Genomic DNA, 25937 nt, shown 5'->3' with positions numbered 1-25937 from the left:
CTCTCCTCATTAGGTTAAATCTTTCCATAAATGGCCCTCCAAGGGAACTTCTACCAATAGACTTGAGTTGAGCTATTGCTTGAAGTGAGGCATCATTTAGGAAATGACTATTACCCAGTAGTTGGATTTATAATTTAACATGTCACCCCAAGTTACATGTGACATATTGGAAAAAGCAGGGAGACAGTAGACAGAGGACCTGGAGTATAGTCTGAACCTCACCTTTGCTATTACAGATTCTGAATCTCAGGCTTGTCAAGTTTCACAGTGGGTGGGGTGGGGTGAGGTTAATATCTACTGTCCCTCCTTTAGTTATTCTAGTTCCTAGAGTTGCACATGCAGAGAACACCTTCCCTAACTCTCCACTGGGTGAGTTGCTTCAAGTCTGTCCTTCAGGATACCTTGCCTTGACTTTGTTCTCCCTTTGCTCCATAACCTGTGCAAATATCACTCCATTTGAGGAAAGACATTTGATCTCTGTTCTCAATGCCTTCTATAATGCATTTCATACTTGCTGACTAATTGCAGATCTTTTTACAAACTGTTCAGTGCTACATAAAATGATAATCCTTGTCGTTAATCACAAAATGTACTAAAAATAAAAATACATACTAGCACCTGATGTTACATAGCAAAACATCTTTTTCTTTTGAAATATAGTTCATTTACAATACTGTGTTAGTTTCAGGAGTACAGCAAAATGATTCATATATATATGAATATATATTGTGAATGTGTATATATTATGAAGATAGTTTTTTAGATTCTTTTCCACTATAGGTTATTACAAGATATTGACTATAGTTCCCCATGCTATACAGCAAATTCTCGTTGTATAGCAGTGTGTCTCTTAAATCTCATACTTCTAATTTATCCCTTCTCTCCTTCCCCCTTTGGTAACTGTTTTTTATGTCTATCAGTCTGTTTGTTTTGTAAACAAATTCCTATTTACTACTTTTTAGATTCCACATATAAGTGATATATCATATATTTGTCTTTCTCTGATTTATTTCACTTAGTATGATAATCTCTAGGTCAACATTGCAGCAAGTGGCAATATTTCATTCTTTTTTATGGCTGAGTAGTATTCCAATTGGAATTCCAATTCAATTGGAATACTGAGTAGTATTCAATTACAATGCATTGTATATGCATTATACATATTACATTTTTTTTATTCATTCATCTGTTGATGGACACTCAGGTTGCTTCCATGTCTTGGCTACTGTAGTCTTTTTGTTTTTAATTTTTTGGCTGAGCCACACTACATGTGGGACCTTAGTTCCCCAACTAGACACTGAAGCCACCCCTACTACATGAGAAGCCCAGACACTTAACCACTGGCCTGCCAAGAAAGTCCCCATAAATAGCTTCTTGCATCTTTAAAAACACTCCAGAAATCTACAAAGATTTACAAAACTTTTGAGTAAACAGCCTTCAGTTTAATTCAGGTTCTTCTAAATATTTGCAATTTATTGATACTAAATTTTCATATACAAATGTACTGCCTTCCCCTGCCCCCACCAAATGACACAAGGTTGACACAAAAATTGGTAGAAGAATTTTATTATGTGGCTTAGGTAGGTCTTTGCATTCTACTAACAGAAAAGCATTTTCCCACATCTTAGTCAACCTAACAAACGATATATTTGTGGTTTTATCTACATGGCTGCAGTATTACCCTATTGAAGAAAACCTTCCTTTCATTTGTACTTTGGTGCAATTATACAGTAGATACCTCTTTCTCCAGAAAATAAAAATATTCTTGATCTAAGCTTGAAATGGAAAAAGACATTCACACCAAGTTTCTCACACCACTTGGTAAAGATTGTAATAGAAATCCAAACAGTATACTGCTTAAGATACAAAGATGACATGTGCGCCACTGTTGTAGGCAGTCAAAACTCTGTAGGAATGCTTCAGCATGTGGGTTTATTTTTCTGGGGTTTTCACATATGATAGGTGGAATTGTACCATAATGAAGAATAGTCACCTTTTGCTCAAGAGACTCAAATATTAGACTCTAACACGGGAAACATCTCTTGCGGTCATAGTAATGTACGAATGGATAGGGGAAAAAATTGCCTTAGGAAAAATTTCACCACGGACCAAACACCTGAAATGTTTTTATCACAGCTTTCAAATGTTAAAAAAAAGTTTTCTTCAGAGATGAAGCGTATTCATGAAATAATGCCTAGTCGCTATCATCTGAACCACGTTCAGAGCCCCGATCTGAGGCCTCGTTGTTGGATCCCTCGGGTTCGGATTCATTTCCGGAACCTGGGCCGGAGCCCTCATTGTCAGATGCTCTTTCGGAGTCGTGGTCCGACTCGGCGCTCGGAGACGCTGGCCGGGAGTCCATCTCAGAGCCTGCGGAGCGGCTCCGCCCTGATTGCAGGGACTCGTTGTCTGACTGTTCGGAGCCTGAGGGCCTGCGCTTCCTGGCCGGTTGGTCGCTGTCCGAATCCTCATCAGAGCGGGGTCTCCGGGGCCGCCGAGGGCTGCCGGCCTCGCTGCCGGACTTGTTCTGGTTCTCGTCCGAATCGCTCTCCGAGGAGGCACCCTTCTTCCGCCGCTCGCCCTCATCCGAGTCGCTGTTGCTGTGGCTGTTGCGGGGATGCCTGGCAAAGAGAAATGCTCGTTACACGCCAGGCTCCGGCGGACAACACCTGACAAGCAGGGGATGCGCTTTTAAAAGAGAAGAGCAGAATATTCTGGACCTGGTTGGTGTTTGTACTATGATTTTTCTTTGGTGTACTTTTTTTGGTAAATGAGATGCCGTTCATAATAAAAAGGGGATTAAGTAGGAGAAAAGAATAAGGCACTTTAGCTCTAAGACAGAATAAAAACAGTAAAGGATGACTCTCACTGGTCATACCAGGCACCTTTCATCAGAATGAAGCATTTCTCAATTTCACATGTTAAATCAGGTAAGGAAGGAATACATTTATCTTTATAAGCAAATCCACAGCAGCAGAGGTAAAACCTAGCACCTCACTTGGCTGCAGAGACTCAGGACATGAACCCTCTCCCAAGGGTTGGCTGAGTGGGGTTCCCCTGTCCCATCTGTGTAGGAGTCGGCCAAGGAGCCAAGTCACCATTCCTATTCTGGTATTTGCTTCTGCTCTTATGCCTTCCAACATGACTAGACTTACTCTGCATAGGAAGCTGGGCTAAGGGGGTTCTGCTGCTTGCTTGTTTACTTTTGCCCAAGTTTCTCCTCTACATACCAAATGTTAAAGGGAAGGGATTTGTGCTAATGCTCGGGATGGTGGTGGCAAGGGAACCTTGGCTTCCTGCAGGAACAAACGTTCCCTTTCCCTTAACCACCGTGACAGCTGCTACCCACCCCCCCACCCCAACTCCTTACTGCACTGCGCTCACCAGGAGGGACATGTTTCTCCTCTGGCATATTCCTTGGTTTTGGTTTCCATGACAAATATTCCAAAAAAGGAATATTAAATCCTACAGGGTCAGTCTAAGAAGAGTGATGAAGGTGAAATAGATTACTCTACCCAGCAATGAAAACATCCCTACAGACTGAAGAGAGGGTCTTTGTGTTTACATCTGAAAGAAACCTATAGATACACATCATGTAACTCAGGTCACTCTGAAAGGATGTGAAGCGTGATGGAGAAGAGGATGCTGGATATTCATTCTGTATATACACCAAGTACCAGTGGGCCCCTGGAATCTAATTCACTCCGTTCCATCTGGCTAAAGAAGGAAACACTTCCTGAGGGTTTAATTATCACGCCTCTAATCAATGGACCAGGATAACACTGTGGGCAAGGGCCAGTGGTTTATAGAAAAGCAATCCAAATCTGTGTCAACCAGTATCTTCAGAGAAAACAGGAACCGAACATCTTCACAGATGCTTTACCTTACCAGGCTAGCCCCTCTGCAGACCCCTAGCCCCTTCAACATGCTAACCTCTCACTGCTACCTCACCTCTAACCAACCAGGCCTCCCTCTCTTGCTTTTATTTAAAAAGCTTTTTTTATTACTGTTTTTTTTTAATTGCAGTACAGGTGATTAGGACTCTTTATTCTTCTAAAGGACTTAAACAACCTTTTACAAAATATATCTCAGTAATAACCCTCACTACTTCAACTCCAGATTACATACGGTCCCTGGCAAGCAATAAATGGAAAATGTAAGTGATAACACTTTCCCCAGTATAATGTAGTTTTGGTTTATCTGTCATTCTCTATTGTTCTAAAGCACAAATTCCTTTGGGCAGGGTCAATGTCTTTTTCCTCGGAGCACTTAGCACTTAGCACTCATCTCATAACATGGATGTTCAAATATCTGTTGGATGAATGAATGAAATGATGGCTGTCAGTGAAATGATGGCCGTCAGAAGAACAAGGCATAGTATGGTATTAAGAGTCCTAGTCTAGGAATCCAAATGTGGAGTTTCAGGGGCAAGTTCAGGACAAGTAAAAGAGAATATTGTTTGACCAAGTGGGCTGTAAGCTAAAGGAGTGCTGGATAAGCCCTCCACAGGCAGGCAGTGCTGAGTCATCCCTGCCTGACAAGGGAGGAAATGGTCAAGAAAGTGCCTCTCTTCCTGTGATCAAGATCCAGCTACTCCTAATACTTTAAGCCAATCAATGGCAGTGTAGCAAAATGATACATTTTGTGTAGGAGGATGTCATATAGAAAATTTCAACTAATATCCATGAAGAAAGGAGGTTTCAAAATAGGTTTCCTTCTGTAAGGGACAAATATTTGGTAGACAAAATGACAAGATCAGAATGAGGTGTCTGATAGGTGTCTTCCAGTTCTAAGATTCTGAGAAACTACAGAGATGACATTCTGTCACAGTGACCACTCTCTGTTATCTTTCATTAGGAGAACACACCAAGCAAAAAATTCCTACCCTTCATCAGCAATTTTCAGTTTATCTTCATCAGAAGAATCATCACTTGATGATATTATGGCTTTGGATTTTATTTTTCCCTTCATTGAAGGAGGCAGACGTTCTGGCTTGGGCTAAAGAAAGAACACACATAATAGATTAGTGAAGACTCTTGTTAGGATGTCATGTTAAATTGGGTTTGCACTGCAATGATACAATCAAACAGCAACCAACAAACTTCAAAAAGTGTCTGTGCTTGAAGACACTGCGGGAGAAGGATGTATTCTAGCAGACATCTTTTATGCCTACCAGGGACACAAAAACGTGTTGGACACTTACAGCCTTCTTCTTCTCCGCTCTTGGTGGACGGCGCTTCTTCGGTTTGGGGCCATTTTCTGTTTCATCATCATCAGATCCTTCATCTCCCTTCGGAGGTCTATAGTGAATACCAAAAGAAAGTATGTCAAGATTCACTCATATGCCTATAAAGCCCAAGACTTCTTTGCCATCCAAATAGTATGAGTCATTCTCAACACCCTTCTCTACGGGTGCTAACTGCAAGCAGACTGTGCACCCCTCAAGGGGAGAGGCCACAACTTACAGTTGCTGCACAAGGCTCAGCAGTCTGCCACACAAATAAATCATGGATTTATGCAAAGTCCGCTGACTACGTGAGTCACTGTTGAGCCCTCTCAATGAATGAAAGACAAGCTCAGATCTTGCCCTTGGTGAGTGATAGAGGATGTGAGAAAAGATCCAGGCTCCAGACTCAGCATCTTCCCCCTCCTCTTCCTTCCTTCCCAACTACTCATCCTAGGTCTGCTAATTCTCAGCCATAGCTTCAATTCCACAGGTCAGTGTGTCTGACTGAATTCCACAAGCAGAGTTAGCCTCGGGTTGGGAAGAACAGGTTTAGGTAATCCTGGAGGTTCTTGGACAGGGAAGCACCATGAGAGGAGTGGGAGAGTTCAAGGGCCCCTCCAGGTAAGAGAGGACAAGGCATCACTTATCCTAACAGTGGATGGCATGGGAGGATTAAAAGCCCTTCTTCTCTTCTTTCAGCTAAATTCACATTTTACACATCCTGTAAAACTTGAAGTGAGCCATGACTCTCACCATTTTACAGAGAGAAACTGACTGGTTCGGGGCTTTTGTAAGTTATTAAGATGGACAGTTGGCATGGACCCACTAACTTTACTCATTCTAAATTGCATAGGTTTTCCAATTAAGTATTGCAATTTTATAGACATAAGAAAGGCAATTATGACTGGCTCAGAGCTCTCAGAAGGAAATTTGTAGTGTTTGGTAATTGGGGTTCATTTTAGGATTAAAGTAGGAAGTAGGAGAATGAAAGGTTTCTGTCTGGGTGGATTAACAGATTACCAGGTGTTCCCAAATTCTAAACCTAACATTCAGAAAGGTGAACAGTGTTTTCCCACTTTCATGAGGTGATTTAAAAGGTTATTCCATGACACTACCTTCTCCTCTTCTTCTTCTTTCTCTCGCTGCCCTCCTCTTCCTCGCCTTCTTGCTCACTACCACTGCCCTTCCTTCGCTTCTTCTTTTTGGAGACAGGAAGGTCCTCATCGGTGTCATCATTGACAAATTCATCGAACTCTCCTCCCTTCTTGGAACGCTGAAATCCAAGCGAGACCACAGTCAGTGCTTTCCTGGCTGGTAGAATACAGCTGTATGAAATAGGCCTCATGCCATCAGGCCTCTGAGTCACATGGAAAAGGTGCATGGTGAGGCCCATACTTTGAAGACTGCTAATTGGGATGAATGTTTCTCATAGCAAAGATCATCAACTGCAAGGTTGCTACAAGATAAACTATACTAAAACTAGCACTGAAGTGCATTTCTAAATATTAGATACCATTTAAAGCACTCTGTGTTTAAGACTATCCATTAGCAAAGGAGAAAGCCAAAGCTCAACTAAATATTGAGTGAATTTAATCAATTAACTTCATTTCTAGCTGGAGTCATATCTTACCCGTCCACCACCACCACCTCTTTTCTTTTCTTTTGTTGCTTCAGTCTCTCCAGTAAACATAAGGATATTTTTGGTCTTCTCTACATACTGGGCCCGCTGTTCCAAAAGTTTCTTTTGCTCTTCTTTTTCTCTGAGACGTTTCTCTTCCTATAAGGAAAAAGGGTAGGGAAAAATCTCGTCAAAATGTTCTTATGACCATAAAATCATGGCTATCATGAAAAGAACTTTTTCTAACATACAAAGTGTATGTATGCACACGTTTAATTCTAGTTATCACCGCAAACACAGGAAATACCTGTTCTTTGAGAAGTTTCTGCCTTAGCAGTTCTTTCTCTTGTTCTTGTTTGGCCCGCAACTCCCTTTCTTCTTCGTCTTGTTTGCGTGCCCGGGCCACGTGGTATTGCGCCTGGCTCAGTAAGTCAGAGCATTGCCTAGAACGTTCCCAATTTCGAGAAATATAAATGCAGCTAGTATACTTTTTATTTAAAAACTCAGAGCATTACATTATTTACACATATTTAAAAGTTTGAAGCAGGATCATTAGGTGACACCTATAGGAAGTCTTAATTAGCAAAATTAATTTAATTTCTCATAAGCCAATACTGTCAACTATTTTAAGTTAACAAATTATAACTATCTTGCCAAAGCTCAGCTAAAAAGATTCCCAACAATATCTTCACATAGTCAGGAATCGTATCTTGATTCTGACTACACAGCTGATGTTAGTGAAATAGAAAAATCTTTTCCCATATAACTTTAAGACTTGAACTGAATTAACTGTGGCATATTCCCTGAAAGAACCCTCAAGAAAAAGCCTTGGCCCAGGGAGGAACGTCCCAGAGAGGAGTGTGAAAGACTGATGCCTAGAAGGTCAGAATCCCTCACTACTGTGTCACTCTCCCAGTCCATACAGATATTACTACCTCACCCAAAGTCACCTTCCATAAATAATAACATTACCTGGCTTCTGTAGCAGCGAGGGCCAAATCAAATCTCATTTTATCTCCCACTTTACTCAAGTAACTGAAATACCTAAATGGAATGAGAAAATAAAATACATAAAAAAAAAAATTAATGAAACAGACCCTTTAGATTTTTAATCTGTTTTCAAAAAAAAAGTTTGAGAGAAGGCTTACATACTGACTGAAATTAATGAACACTTAATACTTAAATGTATTCACAAAGGGCTGTCATCTCAATAGGAAAAACACATATACAACTCACTTAAAAAAGAACTCTAAATAACATACCACGCAATACTAGCAAGTTCATGAAGATAAAGTTATATTTAACATTATCAGTAAATTCACAAACAACCAAAAATCCATTCCAGCAACTAATACTTACTAAACACCAAATTTACTAAATATGTCAGCACGGAGGTTAGGAGGCTTAAGCCATGAAAGCACATATAATTTACTAGGCAAGGCAAGAACTACTTAAAACAAGAACTCAAAAGAAGGTTGGATAAAACCTGAAGAGATGTCAGGTTTTAACTTTAACAAACACTGAGTTGTCAACTAAATACTATAAAGTTACATAAATTGAGTTGAGCCAAATAAACTTATTCAGTTATTTAAGAGGAAAGGCCTTAATCTTAGCTCAAGGAAAACTAATATCTCAAAGAAGACAGTGGTATAACAGGTAAAACCAACATAAGTGGAGTCTAAAAGTTTCTAGTGTGTAAAATGCTGGGTCATATTACTCTCAGATTAATAAAAAATCTAGGGCAAGTCTGTAAAGCTAGCCAGTTATAGGGGTCGGACTATAGTATCCAATTCTAGCAGGATCCTGGCTATGGTTTGACATCACCTAGTGGCAGCTGTCTGCTTTGGTTTAAAAGTTGCCAGAATGATTCTACTAGAGAATGATTCTCCTTTGAGACATATGGGTTTAAAGAAACAAACAATTTCAAAGGCTGTTTGGAAAACAGGTACAAAATCTTACCTGTGTGCAAGCTCCAGTTCCTTCACAGCATTAAGTACTTCCTTCAGATTACTCTTTTCATCTTTTAGAACAGAGGTAGCTAATCTTTGTAGGACCAAGGCCACATTAAACATAAGAACTGTATCACTGGGTGCCACATGTCTAGCCTATAAATAAAAACAAAGCAAATTTTTCATATGTTATAAAGACATGAAAAGAATTTTAGTTAAGAGTATTAGGCATGTAAGCATGTGTAAAACAGAGTGAAAAATACAAACCAGCACAGAACTGAGTTCTCTTTTTTTACCTTCAGCAGGGTTTGTTTGCATTCCTGTAACTTGCCACACTTGAAGAGGGCCCGGGCCAAATACAGCACAACTTCTGTGTTCTGGTGCTTATAAAACTTTCTGAGGCAGTTTTCATACTACAACAAGAGAAAAAGTTAGTTAAAGCACAACGATTACATGATACTATTATTTTATAACAAAATTTCAAGCAATTTTAAAGCTATGTGAAAAGGTATTTTATCTTCTGGATGGTTAATTTCAAAGACTAAATTGAGACTGATTCTTGACATTCACCAGCATACATTTTCACAACATAGAAATCTGACAAGAAAAATTACATACTCGAAATAGTCTTTCCATTTGAAATCTGGACCAACACTGAAAGGTGAAACGGAAGGTCTTTTTTGTATCTTTAGCAATACAATCTAGAAAAGACTTACTGATGATTTATCAGAAGTCATACACCTGGCTCCTATGGTGCTCTACCACCTTTCTTTAGGACTGGTGGAACCTACTGGCAATCAATATGAGAAGCCTCACAGTTCTGGTTGTTAATTTCTTAGTAAAATTAATATAGCAATACTGGTATTAATTTTGCCACGAACATGTCAGTTTATGACCACGCATATCCTGTCATAGACAAGTTCTTCTTGGTGACCACGCATATCCTGTCATAGGCAAGTTCTTCTCGGTGAAGATGGTTAGATGGTTTTTCCCTGACTATTCCTAGAAATTGATTTGCAGACCAAGAAGGCTGATCTCCAAAAATACAACCTTTGAGACTACCATATGCAATCAGGGTTCTGTAAATCCTTGTGACTAGTTACCTTTCCAATAATAATAATAATAATACTCATCCTTTTTAGAAAAAATGGTTAACTACTTGCCAGAGCCTGGATTGTTCATGTCTTCTATCTTTGGTCAGAAACTTGTTTTTTTTCTGGTCATAATAATTTCAATAAGAGCATTTTTCCTTTCTCACTAGGTATGCTAAAGATGTTCACTATGCTAAAGATGCTAGGCATGACTCTTTTACTTCAAGTAATCAACAAATATGAAAGGCATAACAAGAATCTCTAGCTATGAAAACTTATCCCCATGGAGGGAGATTTTTCTTTTTAAATGTCTTTTAACCTTTCCGTAATGCAGTTCTCTCATCTGAGAAGGAAGAGGATAAAATGAGCAAATGAATAATTGCTCAATCGTGCCCAACTCTTTGCGACACCATGTACTACACAGTTCATGGAATGCTCCAGGCCAGAATACTAGAGTGGGTACCTGTTCCTTTCTCCAGGGGATCTTCCCAGCCCAGGGATCGAACCCAAGTCTCCTGTATTGCAGACGGATTCTTTACCAGCTAAGCCACTAGGGAAGCCCAAATGAGTAATAAATCCCACTATCTTCTGGCACTTACTACTATGCTAGGCAAATTAGTGCCAAGTATTTTTCATTCTGGATCCTCATAAAATTCTATGAGGAAAGTTATGATCAACCTAGACAGCATATTAAAAAGCAGAGACATTACTCTGTCAACAAAGGTTCATCTAGTCAAGGCTATGGTTTTTCCAGTGGTCATGTATGGATGTGAGAGCTGGACTATAAAGAAAGCTGAGAGCCAAAGAATTGACGCTTTTGAACTATGGTGTTGGAAAAGACTCTTAATCCCTTGGACTGCAAGGAGATCCAGTCAGTCCATCCTAAAAGAGATCAGTCCTGGGTGTTCACTGGAAGGACTGATGTCGAGGCTGAAACTCTGATACTCTGGCCACCTGATGCAAAGAGCTGACTCATTTGAAAAGACCCTGATGCTGGGAAAGACTGAGGGCAGGAGGAGAAGAGGACGACAGAGGATGACATGGTTGGATGGCATCACCGACTCGATGGACATGGGTTTGGGTGAACTCCAGGAGTTGATGATGGACAGGGAGGCCTGGCGTACTGCAGTTCATGGGGTCGCAAAGAGTTGGACATGACTGAGTGACTGAACTGAACTGAAGGTACAAGTATTTCTGTCTTACAGAGGCATGCCCAAGATGCGCAATTAATGGTGGAGTCAGGACTCGCATCTTTGTCTGGACTTCAAAGACTGGTCTTAATCTTATAAAATTATAAGCCTCTAAACAGATGGGGCCAGAATGGTTAAGAAAACAACTGCTCAACAATGACCACAAAATAAAAATATTTTGAAAAATAAAAATTACCATCTGAACAGCACTGATATATTGCTTTTGTTCCACGTAGATGTGTGCTAGGTTCAACCACACATCACTGATATCTGCTGTTGCTTCTCTTACTTGGGCAAATACATCACGAGCTTCACGGAAATATCCTTTGTGGGCCAAAACAGCTCCTAAAGTTATAAAAGGTTCACGGAATTAGAACTTCCTATTTGTAGCCAAAAAAACAACTAGAGAGAAATTCTGATCTACAAACATCCTTCCAAAAGCATTTATTTCACAATTATGGATATCCAAATCTTATAATTACCTATGCCATTAGCAGCGTATAGATTCTTTGCATCATTTCTGAGTACTTGTTTGTAGATAGCCAGAGCACGATCTTGATGACGCTTTTCCTATAAAAAGATTATTTTAAAAATTCAAATAAGAATCAAGTAAGCATCAACTTTGTTTTAAAGAAATGAAAAGAGATTACCTTTTCTCTATCTCGGGTGGGCTGATGCAAAGTTTGAAGCCAGACGTTGCCAAGGGCCAGCATAGAATAAGTGTCACTCTGAGTAGCTGGTTGTTTTAATATCCTCTCAAATTTCTTCTGGCCTGGACCCCATTCTTGTTTTGCTAAATGAAGATTACCAATCAAAGACCAAGCATCTGGATGGTCCTAAAAACACCCATATAAGAAGAAGCAAAATCTGTAATTTGGATTCGGAGATCAACCATCTTTCCACAACAGCTGATTCCTGGAGAGGTTTATAGGCTATAGTGTTTTTCAAACTGAGAGCTGAGATGGATTAATGACTTGTAAAATCAATTTAGTGTTTAGTTATTAGCATAAGAAATGCAATAAAATGGAATACAGTAAAAATATCAATGCACTGCCTAGGGCAAGAACTCATACTGATTTGTAAAACTTTGATCTCAGCTGTTTGTATACACATGTGTGTGTGTACTAGGCTGTGACATGAAATCTAATTCTCACTGTGGGCCACAATCCAAACATCTAGATGACTCTAGACCCTTTGAAGTGAAGTGAAAAGTTGCTCAGCTGTATCTGACTCTGCAACCCCATGGACGATAGAGCCCGTGGAATTCTCCAGGCCAGAATACTGGATTGGGTGACTTTTCCCTTCTCCAGGGGATCTTCCCATCCCAGGGATCAAACCCAGGTCTCCCTCATTGCAGGCAGATTCTTTACCAGCTGAGCCACAAGGGAAACCCAAGAATACTGGAGTGGGCAGCCTATCCCTTCTCCAGCAGATCTTCCTGACCCAGGAATTGAACCAGGATCTCCTGCATTGCAGGCTGATTCTTTACCAACTAAGCTCTCAGGGAAGCCCTTTAGTATCTTTAAAAAGTAAATGAAAAAAAAAAAAAAAAGGGGATGCCAACCTAGACAGCCATTAAAAGAAAAAACTGATTTATTGAAGGAAAATGGTGAAGTAATTATTTTTTCAAACCCAAGAGTTATTATTACCAACCTGATTAATCTGAAGAGCTTCCTTAAACCAATCTGATGCCTCATAAAAGTTTCCTTTATCTCTAGCCATTGCTCCTAGGCGCAGATAGCCTGAAAATACACAAGTTCTTATGTTTAAAATATTAGCTATAAAGTAGGATCATAATTTTAAAGTTGTACTTTTAAAATAATCGCTTTTCATTAACACATCACAGGTGAAAAAATATCAAGCATCGATATAACTAATTAAATATCTAATAAGTTAAAGTGCAACTTCGACACCATCAAACCTTCCTGTTTGAAATCTCAGATTCTCTCTTCTACTCCATTCCCCAAGCTGGCACTCTGGATCAAGTCATTATCTCAGGCTAGGTTATTTTAAAAGCTTGGCATTGTTTTGTTTCCAATTTCTCTCTGATATACAGCATTGTGCTTGGCATATCACACAATAGTGAAAACATACTACTAAGGGATTACTAGTTAGAAAACCTGGGCTCTAACTATGTCTCTTTCCCTTAAATGATTTTAAAAGTTAAAGTGTCAGCCGCTCAATCGTATGCAACTCTTTGCAACCCCACGGACTGTAGGAGGCCAGGATCCTCTGTCCATGGGATTCTCCAGGCAAGAATACTGCGGTGGATTGTCCTTCCTTCTTCAGGGGATCTTCCCGACCCAGGGATTGAACCCAGGACTCCTGCATTGCAGGCATATTCTTTACCGTCTGAGCCACCAAGGAGTGCCACACAAATATCAAATTATTATTTTTTCCAGAAAATGTCACTCTCAAGAAACCAACGATGGTTTACAATTGCCTATCAACTCAGTTCAAATTAAGCCTGGAATTCAACTAAAATCTCATTTATTTTAAATCACTTTTTTATTCATAACGGTATGACAGGGGCCAAGTTACTAGCCCTTGATTTGACCAGAGTCAAAACATCATAGCTTTAGGTTCTTTTAAGGGAAGTACAGCATATAAATTATTTTTAATTAGAAACTTCTCAAATTTCACACTGTTCAGGTTGCAAAAACTCAAGGTAGAACATTTTTAGGAATAATTATTTCCAGGAAAGGCACTGTCCTTTATGACTATTATAAACACTATAAATCAAAACATAACCAAATATGTCAAGGAGTTGTTAAAAGCCTAGCAAAGGTAGCTGACCCACTGAAGAGGGACTAGTCTATAAAATATGGTCCCACTGGTTTTCAGTTGTTTCCTTCTGTCTCCAGTATAAATTTAAGTGAAGGTGTATTTTTTTTTTAAGGCCACAAATCTGCTTTGAAGAAAAGGTATAACCTTTAGACTTGGTTTTGGTTTTTCAATAGGTTGTTTTTTTGGTTTTTTTTTTTGCTGCACTGTGTGGCTTACAGGATATTAGTTCCCCGAACAGGGAATTAATCTTCAGTGGAATCAAGAAATCCTAACCACTGGACCACCAGGAAATTCCCTAAAACTGTTTATTATTAGTTCCAAGAAAGACTTTTTCCAGGCTAATTTTTGCTGCTGTTGTGAGCACTTAATACACAAAAAATAAAGTTTAAAATTCTTACAGTCAACATAATTAGGATGTTCCCGTAAGATGTTTTTATATAGTTTTTCAGCTTCATGGAATTCACACATCGCCTCATACAGCCTGGCTAAATTGTATGACGTTGTAACAGAAATGGCGTTATAATAATGTTCATCATGCTCAGCTTCTGCCTTTGCACGATCCAAAGATGCCAAAAAGTATTTCTAGGAGAAAGAAAAGAAAATTACATTGTGAAGACTTGGTTGATACATCGAAAAAAGTGTGCAGTGAACCTAACAGTTGAAAACAAGGAACTAGTCCTTTGTTCCTACCTTTGCCTCACCCAGATTTCCAAGTCTGAAATGAAGGGCACCCACATTATTCAGAATCTCTGGGGGGACATCGGCCTGCACTTTCTCCTGAAGGATGCGTGTTGCTGTTCCGTAGGCTGACAGAGCACCCTGTATTTTTATGGTGGACGGAATAAGGTGTAAGTGAAAAGGAGAGAAACACTATACCAGACTTACCAAAAACACATTAGGTAGATGAAAAATGTGATCAAATACCTGTATATCAGTCTGTTCTAAGATCTGTGCCAACTCAATCCAAGCTTCAACATCATCAGGATACTGTTCTGTGACCTTCTTCAAATGGCCCTGGGATAAAAAAGAGATCATTAAGCTAAGGCATTCCAACTCTACGCTATGAAAGTAAGACGTGGTAGCTACTCTACCCTGTTTAATGTCAGCTGTTATTTCAACTGGAACAAACTCAGCTATCAAAACCGAGTTCAATATATTTCTATAAGCAATAACAAAAAATGAGCATCTAGGGATAGCTACCAGAAAATAACTAAGACTTTTAAAAACGTACCTTGGCAATATCTCTTTTTTCTTGGTCTTCTGAGGCAGCATAAAGAGAGCCAAGAATTTTCATGGTTTCATAATTATTAGGATAAGCTTTCAAAACTTTCTCAAAGCATTGAGATGCATTCTCTTTGTCACCTCGATAAATGTACATTTGTCCCAAACCAAAAAAAGGCAGCACAAAAGAGGATGAGGCAAACTGTGTGGCTTGATAGTAGTATTGGAAAGCTTGGTCATAATCTTCCTAAAAAATGAAAATAAAACAAGACCAACAATATATACAAAAGTTTTTAAAAGATCTGGAAAACCATTAAAGAATTAAGATACTCCAGGGTATAAAATTAACTTACCTGGACATGGAATGATCTAGCCAACTGATAGCAACTTTCTGCTTGCATGGCCTCCACTTCTGTATTATGGAATGCGTGGAGAGCCAAGTGCTGGACTTTACTGTAATCCTGAACAAGGAAGACCCAAAAATCAATGGGTGAGCTCCAACAACTCTACTGGTCTCAGTCATAGGGTTCCTCAAATTTCACTTTAAAATTTGTTAACTGAATTAACAATAACAGCACTGTACCCATATTTACAAATCACTCTCCTTATTACCCGTGCTGATAAATGTAGGGAAGATGGGAACTAACATTTGTATAGTACTTAACATTTGCTCAGTATGTCTATTACTTCATTTAATCCCCACAATAATCCTTTGAAGCATCAGGCCTATTTTTGTGATGAGAAAACCCAAGAGAAGTTAAGTCCCTTATTAAAAGTAATGGGAGCAGTTATGATTTAATAAGAACTATTATATTCAAGGGCTTCTCTTGTGGCTCAAATGGTAAAGAATCTGCTTGCAATGTGGGAGACTCAGGTTTGATCCCTGGATCGGGAAGATCCCTCGGAGAAGGAAATGGCAATCCACTCCAGTATCCTTGCCTAGAGAATTCCACGGACAGAGGAGTCTGGTGAGATACAGTCTATAGGGTTGCAAAAAATCAGACATAACTAAGCGACTACACTTTCACTATATCCAAAGTACTCTGCTAGGTATACTTAAGTTCTAAGCTTAATCAACCTTCCCTGCAAAGTATGTCATTATTACCATTTTATTGATGGGAAAACAGAAACTTAAGTTTGTTATCCAAAGTGAAAAGCTAGAATCTCAATCTACTTTCTTCCCCACTCCAAGGATATGTTCTATCACATAAAGATAACAAGTACCAGCACCTGGACCTGCATATAACTCTATTTGAAGGCATAGGTCATGACCTTTCTACTAGATTTGACTTTCCTTTTGATTAATCTGCCAAGTGTCTCAAAGTCAGAGGTCATACATCAGGGGTAGAAACAACATTTCAGTTTTAATAGGAATGTGCTTTATTCATCTGACCAGAAATCTGGTCTGATGTAAAGCTTTTGACATTTTTTTAATATTATAAATAATAATGGGATTGCAGCTTTTAACAGTGACTGTTTCCCATTAGGTATGTATGTAATACGGATATTACATTTAACAACCCTAACTACCACCCCTCAAATCCTATAAAGTAGGTATTATTACTGCTTTACAAGTGAGGCAATTAAGATTTAGGGAAATCAGTATATTGACCCAAAGCCAAGGAACTATATATAATGGTGATGCCAGAATCTGAACTAAGTGATTCAAACTCCAGACTTTTAATTACATGACACAGCCTTTAGCTAAATTTATATCTTGTTCTCTGGAATGAGGGTATGGAAATAGCCTGTGTACCTTCTAGAGCTGTTTTAATGACAAACTGAGAAAACATATGTAAACATGCTCTGAAAACCTTACAGACATATATTCAGTGCAAGAGGACCTCATGACACCCAGCACAGTACTGATCATAGATCAGCTGTTCAGTAACACTCAAATAGACTCCCTTGATTTACATATTTCACCTAGGTAATCTTTAAGGTTCTGAATATACTAATTGTGCTCAGTAGAAGCAAGTCTCTATCTTCAGCAGTGGAAGGGTGACTAGCATTGAAAATTAAAAATGCATTATTCTCATTGGTTCAAGGAAACTGTTCTAACATTTGTAAGCACTGACTACTAGATCATGCACTCAAATATTCAGAATCATTAGTCTTCAGTTTTTTGTTGTTTTTTCCCAATAAAAACCAATCTAACTTGTGTAAATGTTTTATCTTAAAACAGTAACACTTCATTTACTTTTAAAACATTTCCATCTTCTCCTTAAGTAGTTGCCTTTTAGTACTGTAACAGTTATAGCATAAAGCTTAATTAATAATTCACTATGAAAGGGGAGTATGCTTCTATAGCCAGGGAGAGTAAAGCATCATGGTTAACAGCTGTGTGACCTCAGTGTATTAACTCCGCTTCCATGACTCATCCACAAAATTAAGAAAATATTACCTATCTCACAGGATTGTTTTGAATATTACATAAATTCATGGCATGCACTTTTAACAGTACTTGGCATTTAGTAAGGACAGAATGCATACCAACAGCAACAATAACAGCAATATAGCATCTATTACTAATAAGGATGGAAGTAGTTTTGTGAACTTTTACTTAAATTGCTATTTAATTAAAGTTCTTGGTATAATTTAGTACCTAGTTGCAAAATGACTTATTAAACTCATGTTTACCAATTATATAAAAACTTTTCTAGTATTTGAGAAATCTAGAATGCCACTGCTCTACAGAATTAGTGACAACTTTAAAAATGACATCATGATCAACATACAAAAATAAACAAGCAAAAAACTACTAAGACTATTTCATAGAGCTGTGCCTTTCTTCTTTAAGCTACCTAGTGATCATCTTCTAAAAACGGGTAGTTCAAGAGCGTTTTCCTTCTTGGTGGTAAACACTTTTCTTAACCACTTAATCATTTCCTCTTTCATTTCTCTACCACAGCAGGGTAGAGACCTTTATTTTTACATTTATATTTGTTCACAAGTCTGGGTTTTCTATGAAACTGAACTCCTTGAGTGCAAAAACTGTCTTACTGAATTTCACACCTCCATCACAACATTGGATACAGTATACAGGGTCAATAATTATTAAATGATTGAATGAACAGACAGACATACCTAGATACTAAAACAAACTCTAACTTGAAAAAACTCTCTTGATTCAAATTTCTTTTGAAGTTAAAAAGATAAAGTGTCAACCACAGTGCAGAAAAGCAAAGATAAGGATTTAAAATTAAACAACTTTAATAAATGATTTCGCCTACCTTTTTGAAGAAAAAGTGATTTGCTAAGTGGTTTAATACCATAGGGTTGCTAGGATCAATAGTATAGGCTCTGGAAAGAAGTTGGACACCATTTTTGATGGAATCAGCCTAAGAGAAACACAGTGATGGCAGGGATGAGTGAAACATTACTTAAATAGCATTTTTTCAAAGTTTCCTTTCTAGTCTGAAGAAATAAGATTATACAAATCTAAGTTCAGATACCAAAATGTAGTTTGCTTTAACTTTCTCACCAGCAATAAAAAATTTCAAACAGTGATGGTGGGATTAAAAATTGGCACAGCCACTATAAAAACAGCATGAAGGTTTCTGAAAAAACTAAAAATAGAACTACCATATGACCCAACAATTCCACTCCTGGGTATACAGCTGAAAAAACAAAAATATTAATAGGAAACACTACCTCAAAGTTCATAGCACCATTATTTATAATTGCCAAGATATATAACCTAAGTGTCCATCAACAGATGAATGGATAAAGATGTGATACACACACATATACATACAATGGAATACAACACAGCCATAAAAAAGAATGAAATGTTGCCATTTGTAACAACATGGATGGACTTGGAATGCATGTTAAGTGAAATAAGTCACAGAAAGATAAATGCTGTATGAATCTAAAAAATACAACAAACTAGTAAATATAACAAAAAAGAAGCATACTCACAGATATAGAGAACAAACTACTGGTTACCAGTTAGGGAGGGGAGGGACAATAGAGAGGTTGGGAAGTGGGTGGCATAAGCTATGTTCAAGGATGTAGTGTACAACATGAAGAATATAGCCAAGATTTTGTAATAACGCAAATGGAAAACTAAAAAAATTTATTAAAAAACTTTAAAAATTATAAAAATTAAAGGAAAAATAATGGAAATAAATTCAAATAGTGAGTTAAACTTTTAGAATTTAGCTTTCTTAACAGACTTTACTGCAGAAACACTGCCACTGAAAAGCATTTCCCGCCCTTTGAAATTGGGTGAATGTAACAAATATACTTAATATCACTGTCCTAAACAATTTACTGCTAATCCCCAAGGCAAATAATAGAAAAGACTCCAAAAGATTGCATTTTTTAACAGCTCTGTTGAGATATAATTCAATATATAATTTAATACTATTCACGTGACAAAATGGTCAGAAACTAAACAGTTTTTTTAATCACACACCTCTTTATTATTGAGTTCTAGAACAGCCAGTCCCACCAATGCTCCCACACACTTGGAATTGAGTTCCAGGGCTCTGCTGAATGCCAGACGAGCTTTCTCCAATTTGTTAAGTTTCACAAAGCAATGGCCCATTCCTAAACGAACTTCCGCTAAAAAAATAAAATCAAGTTATTTAGCCTGTCAAATTAAGGCATTCTTGGGATTCAAATTTTTTAAAATGCTTAAATACTATTTGTAAGTTGCAAAATCCCAGAATTAACCTCAACATAATCACACTATAAAATCTTTGGGTGTATCACAATCTTGGCTTCACTGGAGGTCAAAAAACTAGAGGTCAGTCTTCCAATATGTCTGGCTATACTGTACCTTCAAGATCTAATTTTTAAAGAGCAATTTTTTAAACAGAGAGCTTCATTATAGCCTTAAATAAAGTGACTGGCTACATGCACATCTGCAGAACTAAGCTTATAAATGCTTCCCAATTTCAAATGCATGCCAAAAGTCAACCATGTTCTTATCAAAGGCCAACCTCTCCAGTGCTCACTAGATGCTACCCCTTCTCATCTAAGGTCACTGCACCAGCAACCCTCCCCTCTTTTTCCTGCATCATCAAAATTTCCCTCTCAACTAGATCATTCTCATCCATACACACTTTCCTATCCTAAAAAATCCTCTCTTGATTCCATTTCTCTTTCCAGTGTCACTTCATTCCTACTTTCCCGAGAAAGTCAAGCTCCTTAGATTCTACACTTGCTGCCTCCAATTCCTTTCCTTCCCTTTTCTCTCTGGACTCCACTCTGAGGAATATCTCACCTCTATCATTCCAATAGAACTGCTTTTATCAAGGTCACTAATGATTTGTACGTTGCCAGATCCGATGAGCAACTTTCATTCCCTATTTTACTTGGCCTAACAACAGAATTTGACACAGTCTGACACCCCTCTCCTTCTGGAAACACTTGACATTTCATTTCAAAATTTGCTAAATGAATGTGATTTTGGAAAGAAAAAAGTATAGAGCAAAAAGATGTATTAAGAACTACTTCTACTCAGCCTTTGAATCAAATATCAATATTTTAAGTTGGATCATTTACAGCTTAGACTTGAAGTTTTTCTTTTACCTGGACAACCTGGGTTAGTCCGCAAAGCTTTCTTATAGTAAGCTAGAGCGCCTCTGTAATCCTTCTTGTTGAAAGAAATGCAAGCTTTACCTGTAATGATTTTTAAAAATAAACATGCACTTATTAAAGAACTCAAGTGTTATATACTCTCCACTAACTCACCTAGATCAAATATATCTCCCAGTGAAAAACAATCAAAAATAGTAATAACTATTTCATATTTAAACTTGTTTTCCATAAGGATGTATTAGCCTATGTCTATAAATAGAACAGTCCTATATTTATGTGAAATGTTATAAAACAAAAATTAGCTTAGAGTTGTCCAAATAGATTGTTTACTGATTCTCTAGAAGTAGATTACAAATTATGCTTAACTAGTATATATTCTATTTCTGTAATTTCAACAGAAATGATGATCTACTGCAATAAGTTTTTTCCGTTTTTGTTTTTTTGGCCATGCTGGGTGACCCAGGTCCTTGGCCATGAAAGCACTAAGTCCCAACCAATGGACCACCAGGGAACTCCATACGAGAGTTTTTTTTCTTTTTAAAATTTTATTTATTTTTAGCTGCACTGGGTCTTTGTTACTGCATGTAGGATCTCTCTAGTTGCAGTGAATGGGAGCTCCTTTTTACGGTGCACGGGCTTCTCATTGTGGTGAATTCTCTTGTTGTGGAGCACAGGCTCTAAAGCACTCAGGCTCAGTAGTTTAGGTACATGGGCTTAGCTGCTCCATGGCATGGGGAATCTTCCCGGACCAGGGATTGAACCCATGCTCCCTGCAGTGGCAGGTGGATTCTTAACCACTGGACCACCAAGGGAAGTCACCTCCCCATCCCACGAGGGTTTTATTTTTAATAAGGTAAAGCTCTTCTATTTTGCTGCCCAGTCCAGTTACTAAGGAGCTATCAACAAAGAGATGTATTTTAGGCACATGCTGAAAAATAAAGATTCCTAAGATGGTTGCTGAAAATGACTTACCAAGCAGTGCTGGAATATTATTTGGAGACTGGTTGAGTACAAAATGAAACTGTGCATCAGCTTGATCCATTTTGTCACCTTCAAGAAGGCAGAAGCAGGCTCTTCCCAACAAATGGTTCTGAAAAAGTAATGTACCATTTTACACTTGACTTTACCCAGGACTAACCATGATTTAAGACAAATGTGTAACATGAAAATGAAAACCACACAGGAGAGAAATTGAACATCACACAAATTCCTCTATCACTATAGTGTGTTTAAACTATCAGTAAGCAATTGTTAATTACAAATTGAGAAATTATCCCAAAATGCAAGTTGTCTATATCAGGAAAAATGACAAAAAGAAAAGTTCAAACTCCTTAAAATACATTTGAAATTCACCTGAGGATGTTAGAATTACCAACTCAACATGTTTATAAATTTCTATGCTAAATCTGCCCATATTAATTCAACAGTATAAGAAATTTCTATTTTAATAAGGAACCCTTCTCCTTTTTGACTATTCTTATCAACCATAATAAAAAAAATTTTTTTTAGAAAACTCTGTTGCTTATTACACACATTTTGCTTTCATGTGGCAATTTTTCCCTCTTTCATAAATTCAAAGAAATTTGACTTAATTTACCTGATCATACATAATAATTTTATCTGCCATTGTATACAATAGGGTTGCCTGTGTAATAAGATCCTTCTTGTTGTCCTTATTCTTTTCCTTACGAGCCTGTTGAACATAATAGGCCGCCAATGTATCCAAGCAAGTCATCTGGTCTTTTTCATGGTCTCTATAATCCAAATTGCCATCTATACGCGCTGCTTCCAACAACTTGACAAACTCTTCTGTTTTCCCTTGCTTGTAGTATTCCAGCTATAAGGCAAATAATCAAGTTAGAATTATTGTATGTCCATACAAAAAGTTGTACACAAATGTTTACAGAGGCTTTATATGTAATAGGCCCCAACTGGAAACAAACAAACTGTTGATGAAAAGGTGAACGGACAATCTGTGGTCTATCTGCACAACGGCTACTGCTCAGCAGTAAAAGGAGCTACTGGATATATGCGACTATGTGGATAAACCTCAAACTAATCTTCAGTGACAAAAAGCTGATCAGGGCTTGCATGGGCACTATTTTGCTTTCATTTGGCAATTTTTTCCTCTTTCATAAATTCAAAGAAATCTGACTTAATTTACCTGATCATACATAATAATATTAATAAGTGCCTGGGCACTATGGGAGGGTGGGGAAGGGAGAGTTGGCTGGAAAGTTTCAGGGGCAATGGATATATGTGTTATTTTAAATATGGTGATCATTTCACAGGTGTATATATGTGCTAAAAATTTTCAAATGTCTGTGTTGTATTCAGTAGCTCAGTCACGTCTGCAGTTTACTACAGTGAATTATATCTAATCAAGTTGCTTAAAAAATTAAAATCACTACAAATGTTTCCATCGCCTTACTCAGCAATAATTGATTTCAAACTAAATCAGAGCCAAAGAGAGAAAGAAATAGTGAGAGGTATAAAGAATTTCAAACAAAAAACTTGGGTTCTAGTTCTAGATCCACCAAAAATTATCTATGACTTTGGGCCTGTTGAATAACTTCTGTGGATATCTGTTTCATTTGTTAATAATATAAGGAATATCCATCATTAGCCCCTTACTTTGGGCCATAAACAATGCCAGGAGTTTCACAGACATTATCTCTAATCTGTACAACTATCTTTTAATTCAGTGTTAACAACCCTCTATTTTAGATGAGGAAATAGGCTCAGAAGATAGATCATTTGTTGAAGGTCACGGAATTAGTTAGCAGCTGAGCTGGAGTTTGAACAAAGGCCTTTCTAATCCTAAAGCATACATTCTTTCTTGTTTTAACAACCTGTAGCCCACAATGGTTCATGAATTTATCTTACTACAGGTGTCATGCTAACCCTGCAAGACTCCAATTTTCATAAAAGTGCTGTGAAAGGAGGCATTCGTACTAAAAAAAAACTTAAGTACCCTTCTGGTTTTAAAAAAAATGAGTGAAAAGCATTAATGGCCTGTTTTCCAAAGACTGAGAAAACTTAGCACTTTGAGTCAGGAAGGCACTGCTTGTCACTGATAGTACCTCTCTGTAAATCCATGCCTAAGAAACTCAAGAGTTAGGCTTGAGCAATGGACACAAACCTAATTCCAGATCTATTTCTCTGACTATTCAAGATAACATTAGATGCCTTGTTTATATCCTTACATGAAAAGTGACCTGTGGCAAACTTGCTTAGGAATAATGATTAAAGTATTCACTATATTTCATTACTATAATCATTTCCAATAATGTTCCCACAAAAAAGAAACATAATCATGCAGCTAGTACTGAGGAGTGTAGAGGGTGTTAGACTGTTTACATTGTGGCACTTTGTTTTTTCTCAGTTTATTTACAAATCATAAGCTAGTCCTCACTGAATAACCACTAAATAATCAAATGTTCAATACTGAGTACTATTTGGCTTAAGTGAATTTTACCAACATATTCTCATTTACCAGAGGCCAGCAGACCACTTAGGAAACTGGAATATAATATAATTAACTTCCACATACTTGGTACTATCATTCACCCAAGCTGGTTATTACTGTATCTGAAAACAGAAACTACATATTTTTTTCCAGTTGACATATATAAAAAGTATTTGTTAACATGAATACTCACCGCCAAAGCAATCCATATGTGCAGTTGTGTGTGTTCCTGTTTCAGAATACTGATAACTTCATCTCCCTCCGGTAACTGATCAAAATCAAGTTCAATGACCTAAAATACAAAATGTAGGTTTTAATTCTTATTTTTCTTTTTTTGGCCATGCCACCACAGCATGTGGGATCTTATATCCCAATCAGGGACCGAACTTGTGCCATGTGCAGTGGAAATGCAGAGTCTTAACCACAAGGTGCCAGGGAAGTCCCTGTTTTTCTTTTTGAAATTCATGTTTCTCCTCTGACTGCTCTTTTCCCAGAGATTCATCAGTCTGGGTATAGAATTTTTTTTTTTTTTAATACATAGGATTTGTGTTTACTTTCTGTAAAGCTAAACAAGTATATGTTAAGAAATATTTAAGGAGCATATGCCAAATACATTACATGGAATAGTAAAGTAAAACCATGGCAAACAAATCCTGCTAGCTGTCTTCAAATCACTAGAACTATAAAAAGCTCTGAAAAAAATGAAAGGAAACTCTGCTTAATGCATAATGCAGGTAAAATGTAGATAAGACCCCAGAGACTCTGATGCCATTGGTCTGACAAGAAGCACAATCCTAGAAGCAAGGCAATATTGAGTTGCCACTGCACACATTCATCATGGAGGCAGCATTTGTGTCACACACACTCCTGACTGTGGCACAAAAATAACAGTAGAAAAATTTCCTAGAATTAGATCGTGGTGGTGGTTACACTGCTTTGTGAATATTACTAAAAACCACTGTATTTTATGGTAAGTGAAACACATCTCAATGTTGTACCTCAATCAAACAAACAAACAAGAATATGAGATAGCCAATAAAACAACACCAGTTCTGAGAACTTTACTCAGACAAGCTACTGAACATCCATAAAAGAGGAGACTGGAAGGGAGAGTGGGCAATTCTAACAGCACACAGCAGCGGCTTGTGGTCTCTATTTGGCTGAGAAAGCCTTGTGCAGCGACACTCGCGTTTCCAAGGGAGGAAGGGCGACATCCTACATATTCCCGGGGAGAGATACTTAGTTTGAGAACACAGTGACATAAGTGTCCATCTCTATGACCTGCGAGGTGCCTCACATTTGATCACGCTCACTCACACTCCCGCGCCTCTGAATTACGAAGAGCAGAGGACTGTCAAATACGAACAGGTAGGAGGGGAACTTTCAAGAACTCCTTCTCGGGGTGGCCTCAAGGCTTCGGGGACTTGATGTTCCCAGCCTGGGAGGGTGCCGGGGCTGGGGAAGAAGTGGTCGGAGCTTCGGTAGGGGGGTTCGATCTGGGAGAGAGAATGCTCTTACTTCGGAAGCAAAGTCGAGAGAAAGGGGGAAGGGGAGATCGTCCAAGTTAACGGCCCCCACCCTCCCCCATGCTCGACACTTACCTCGTCAGTGTCCCGAAGGGGAATCTCGATAGAGCCCCGCGACATGGTGAGATGAGAAGGGGAGCGGGCGTCGGGCCCCGCCTCTCCACAGCCGGTACTCCTGGCTTATAGCCCGTCCAGAGACTAGCGGCGGCTCGGGCTCCGGTCGTGACTGCAGCCCCGCAGCGCCGCCGGAGCTCCGGCTTCTCCTTCCCGTCAGCCGCTCAAACAACGAACAGCAGACGGCGACCG

General features: G+C 38.4%; 1 protein-coding gene across 1 annotated transcript; it reads right to left on the bottom strand.

Annotated features, from left to right (window-relative positions):
* Positions 1–1550: 1550 nt before the first annotated feature.
* CTR9 (CTR9 homolog, Paf1/RNA polymerase II complex component) lies at positions 1551–25937 on the bottom strand. The gene is made up of 25 exons (XM_065944816.1): positions 25707–25937; positions 24299–24397; positions 22234–22473; positions 21609–21726; positions 20628–20717; positions 19507–19655; positions 18317–18424; positions 15437–15544; positions 15094–15330; positions 14787–14876; positions 14553–14681; positions 14261–14444; positions 12729–12817; positions 11726–11911; positions 11558–11645; positions 11272–11420; positions 9091–9207; positions 8805–8950; positions 7818–7889; positions 7153–7288; positions 6858–7004; positions 6343–6500; positions 5204–5300; positions 4886–4998; positions 1551–2621 (listed from the first exon to the last, which is right to left on the bottom strand). The coding sequence occupies exons 1-25, from the start codon at positions 25749–25751 to the stop codon at positions 2195–2197; spliced, it is 3522 nt and encodes a 1173-aa protein (XP_065800888.1). The 5' UTR covers positions 25752–25937; the 3' UTR covers positions 1551–2194.

Source organism: Muntiacus reevesi, chromosome 9 (assembly GCF_963930625.1).
Source record: "Muntiacus reevesi chromosome 9, mMunRee1.1, whole genome shotgun sequence".
Taxonomy (NCBI): domain Eukaryota; kingdom Metazoa; phylum Chordata; class Mammalia; order Artiodactyla; family Cervidae; genus Muntiacus; species Muntiacus reevesi.
This window is presented reverse-complemented; position numbering and strand designations above follow the sequence as displayed.

Excerpts from the sequence above, each read along its gene's own strand:
- CTR9 (XM_065944816.1), bottom strand. The coding sequence starts at position 25,751 with ATGTCGCGGGGCTCTATCGAGATTCCCCTTCGGGACACTGACGAG. Across the intron at positions 14,682-14,786 it reads TAGAACAGACTGATATACAG|GGTGCTCTGTCAGCCTACGG; the intron begins GTATTTGATCAC and ends ATAAAAATACAG. Across the intron at positions 14,445-14,552 it reads GAAATCTGGGTGAGGCAAAG|AAATACTTTTTGGCATCTTT; the intron begins GTAGGAACAAAG and ends TCTTTCTCCTAG.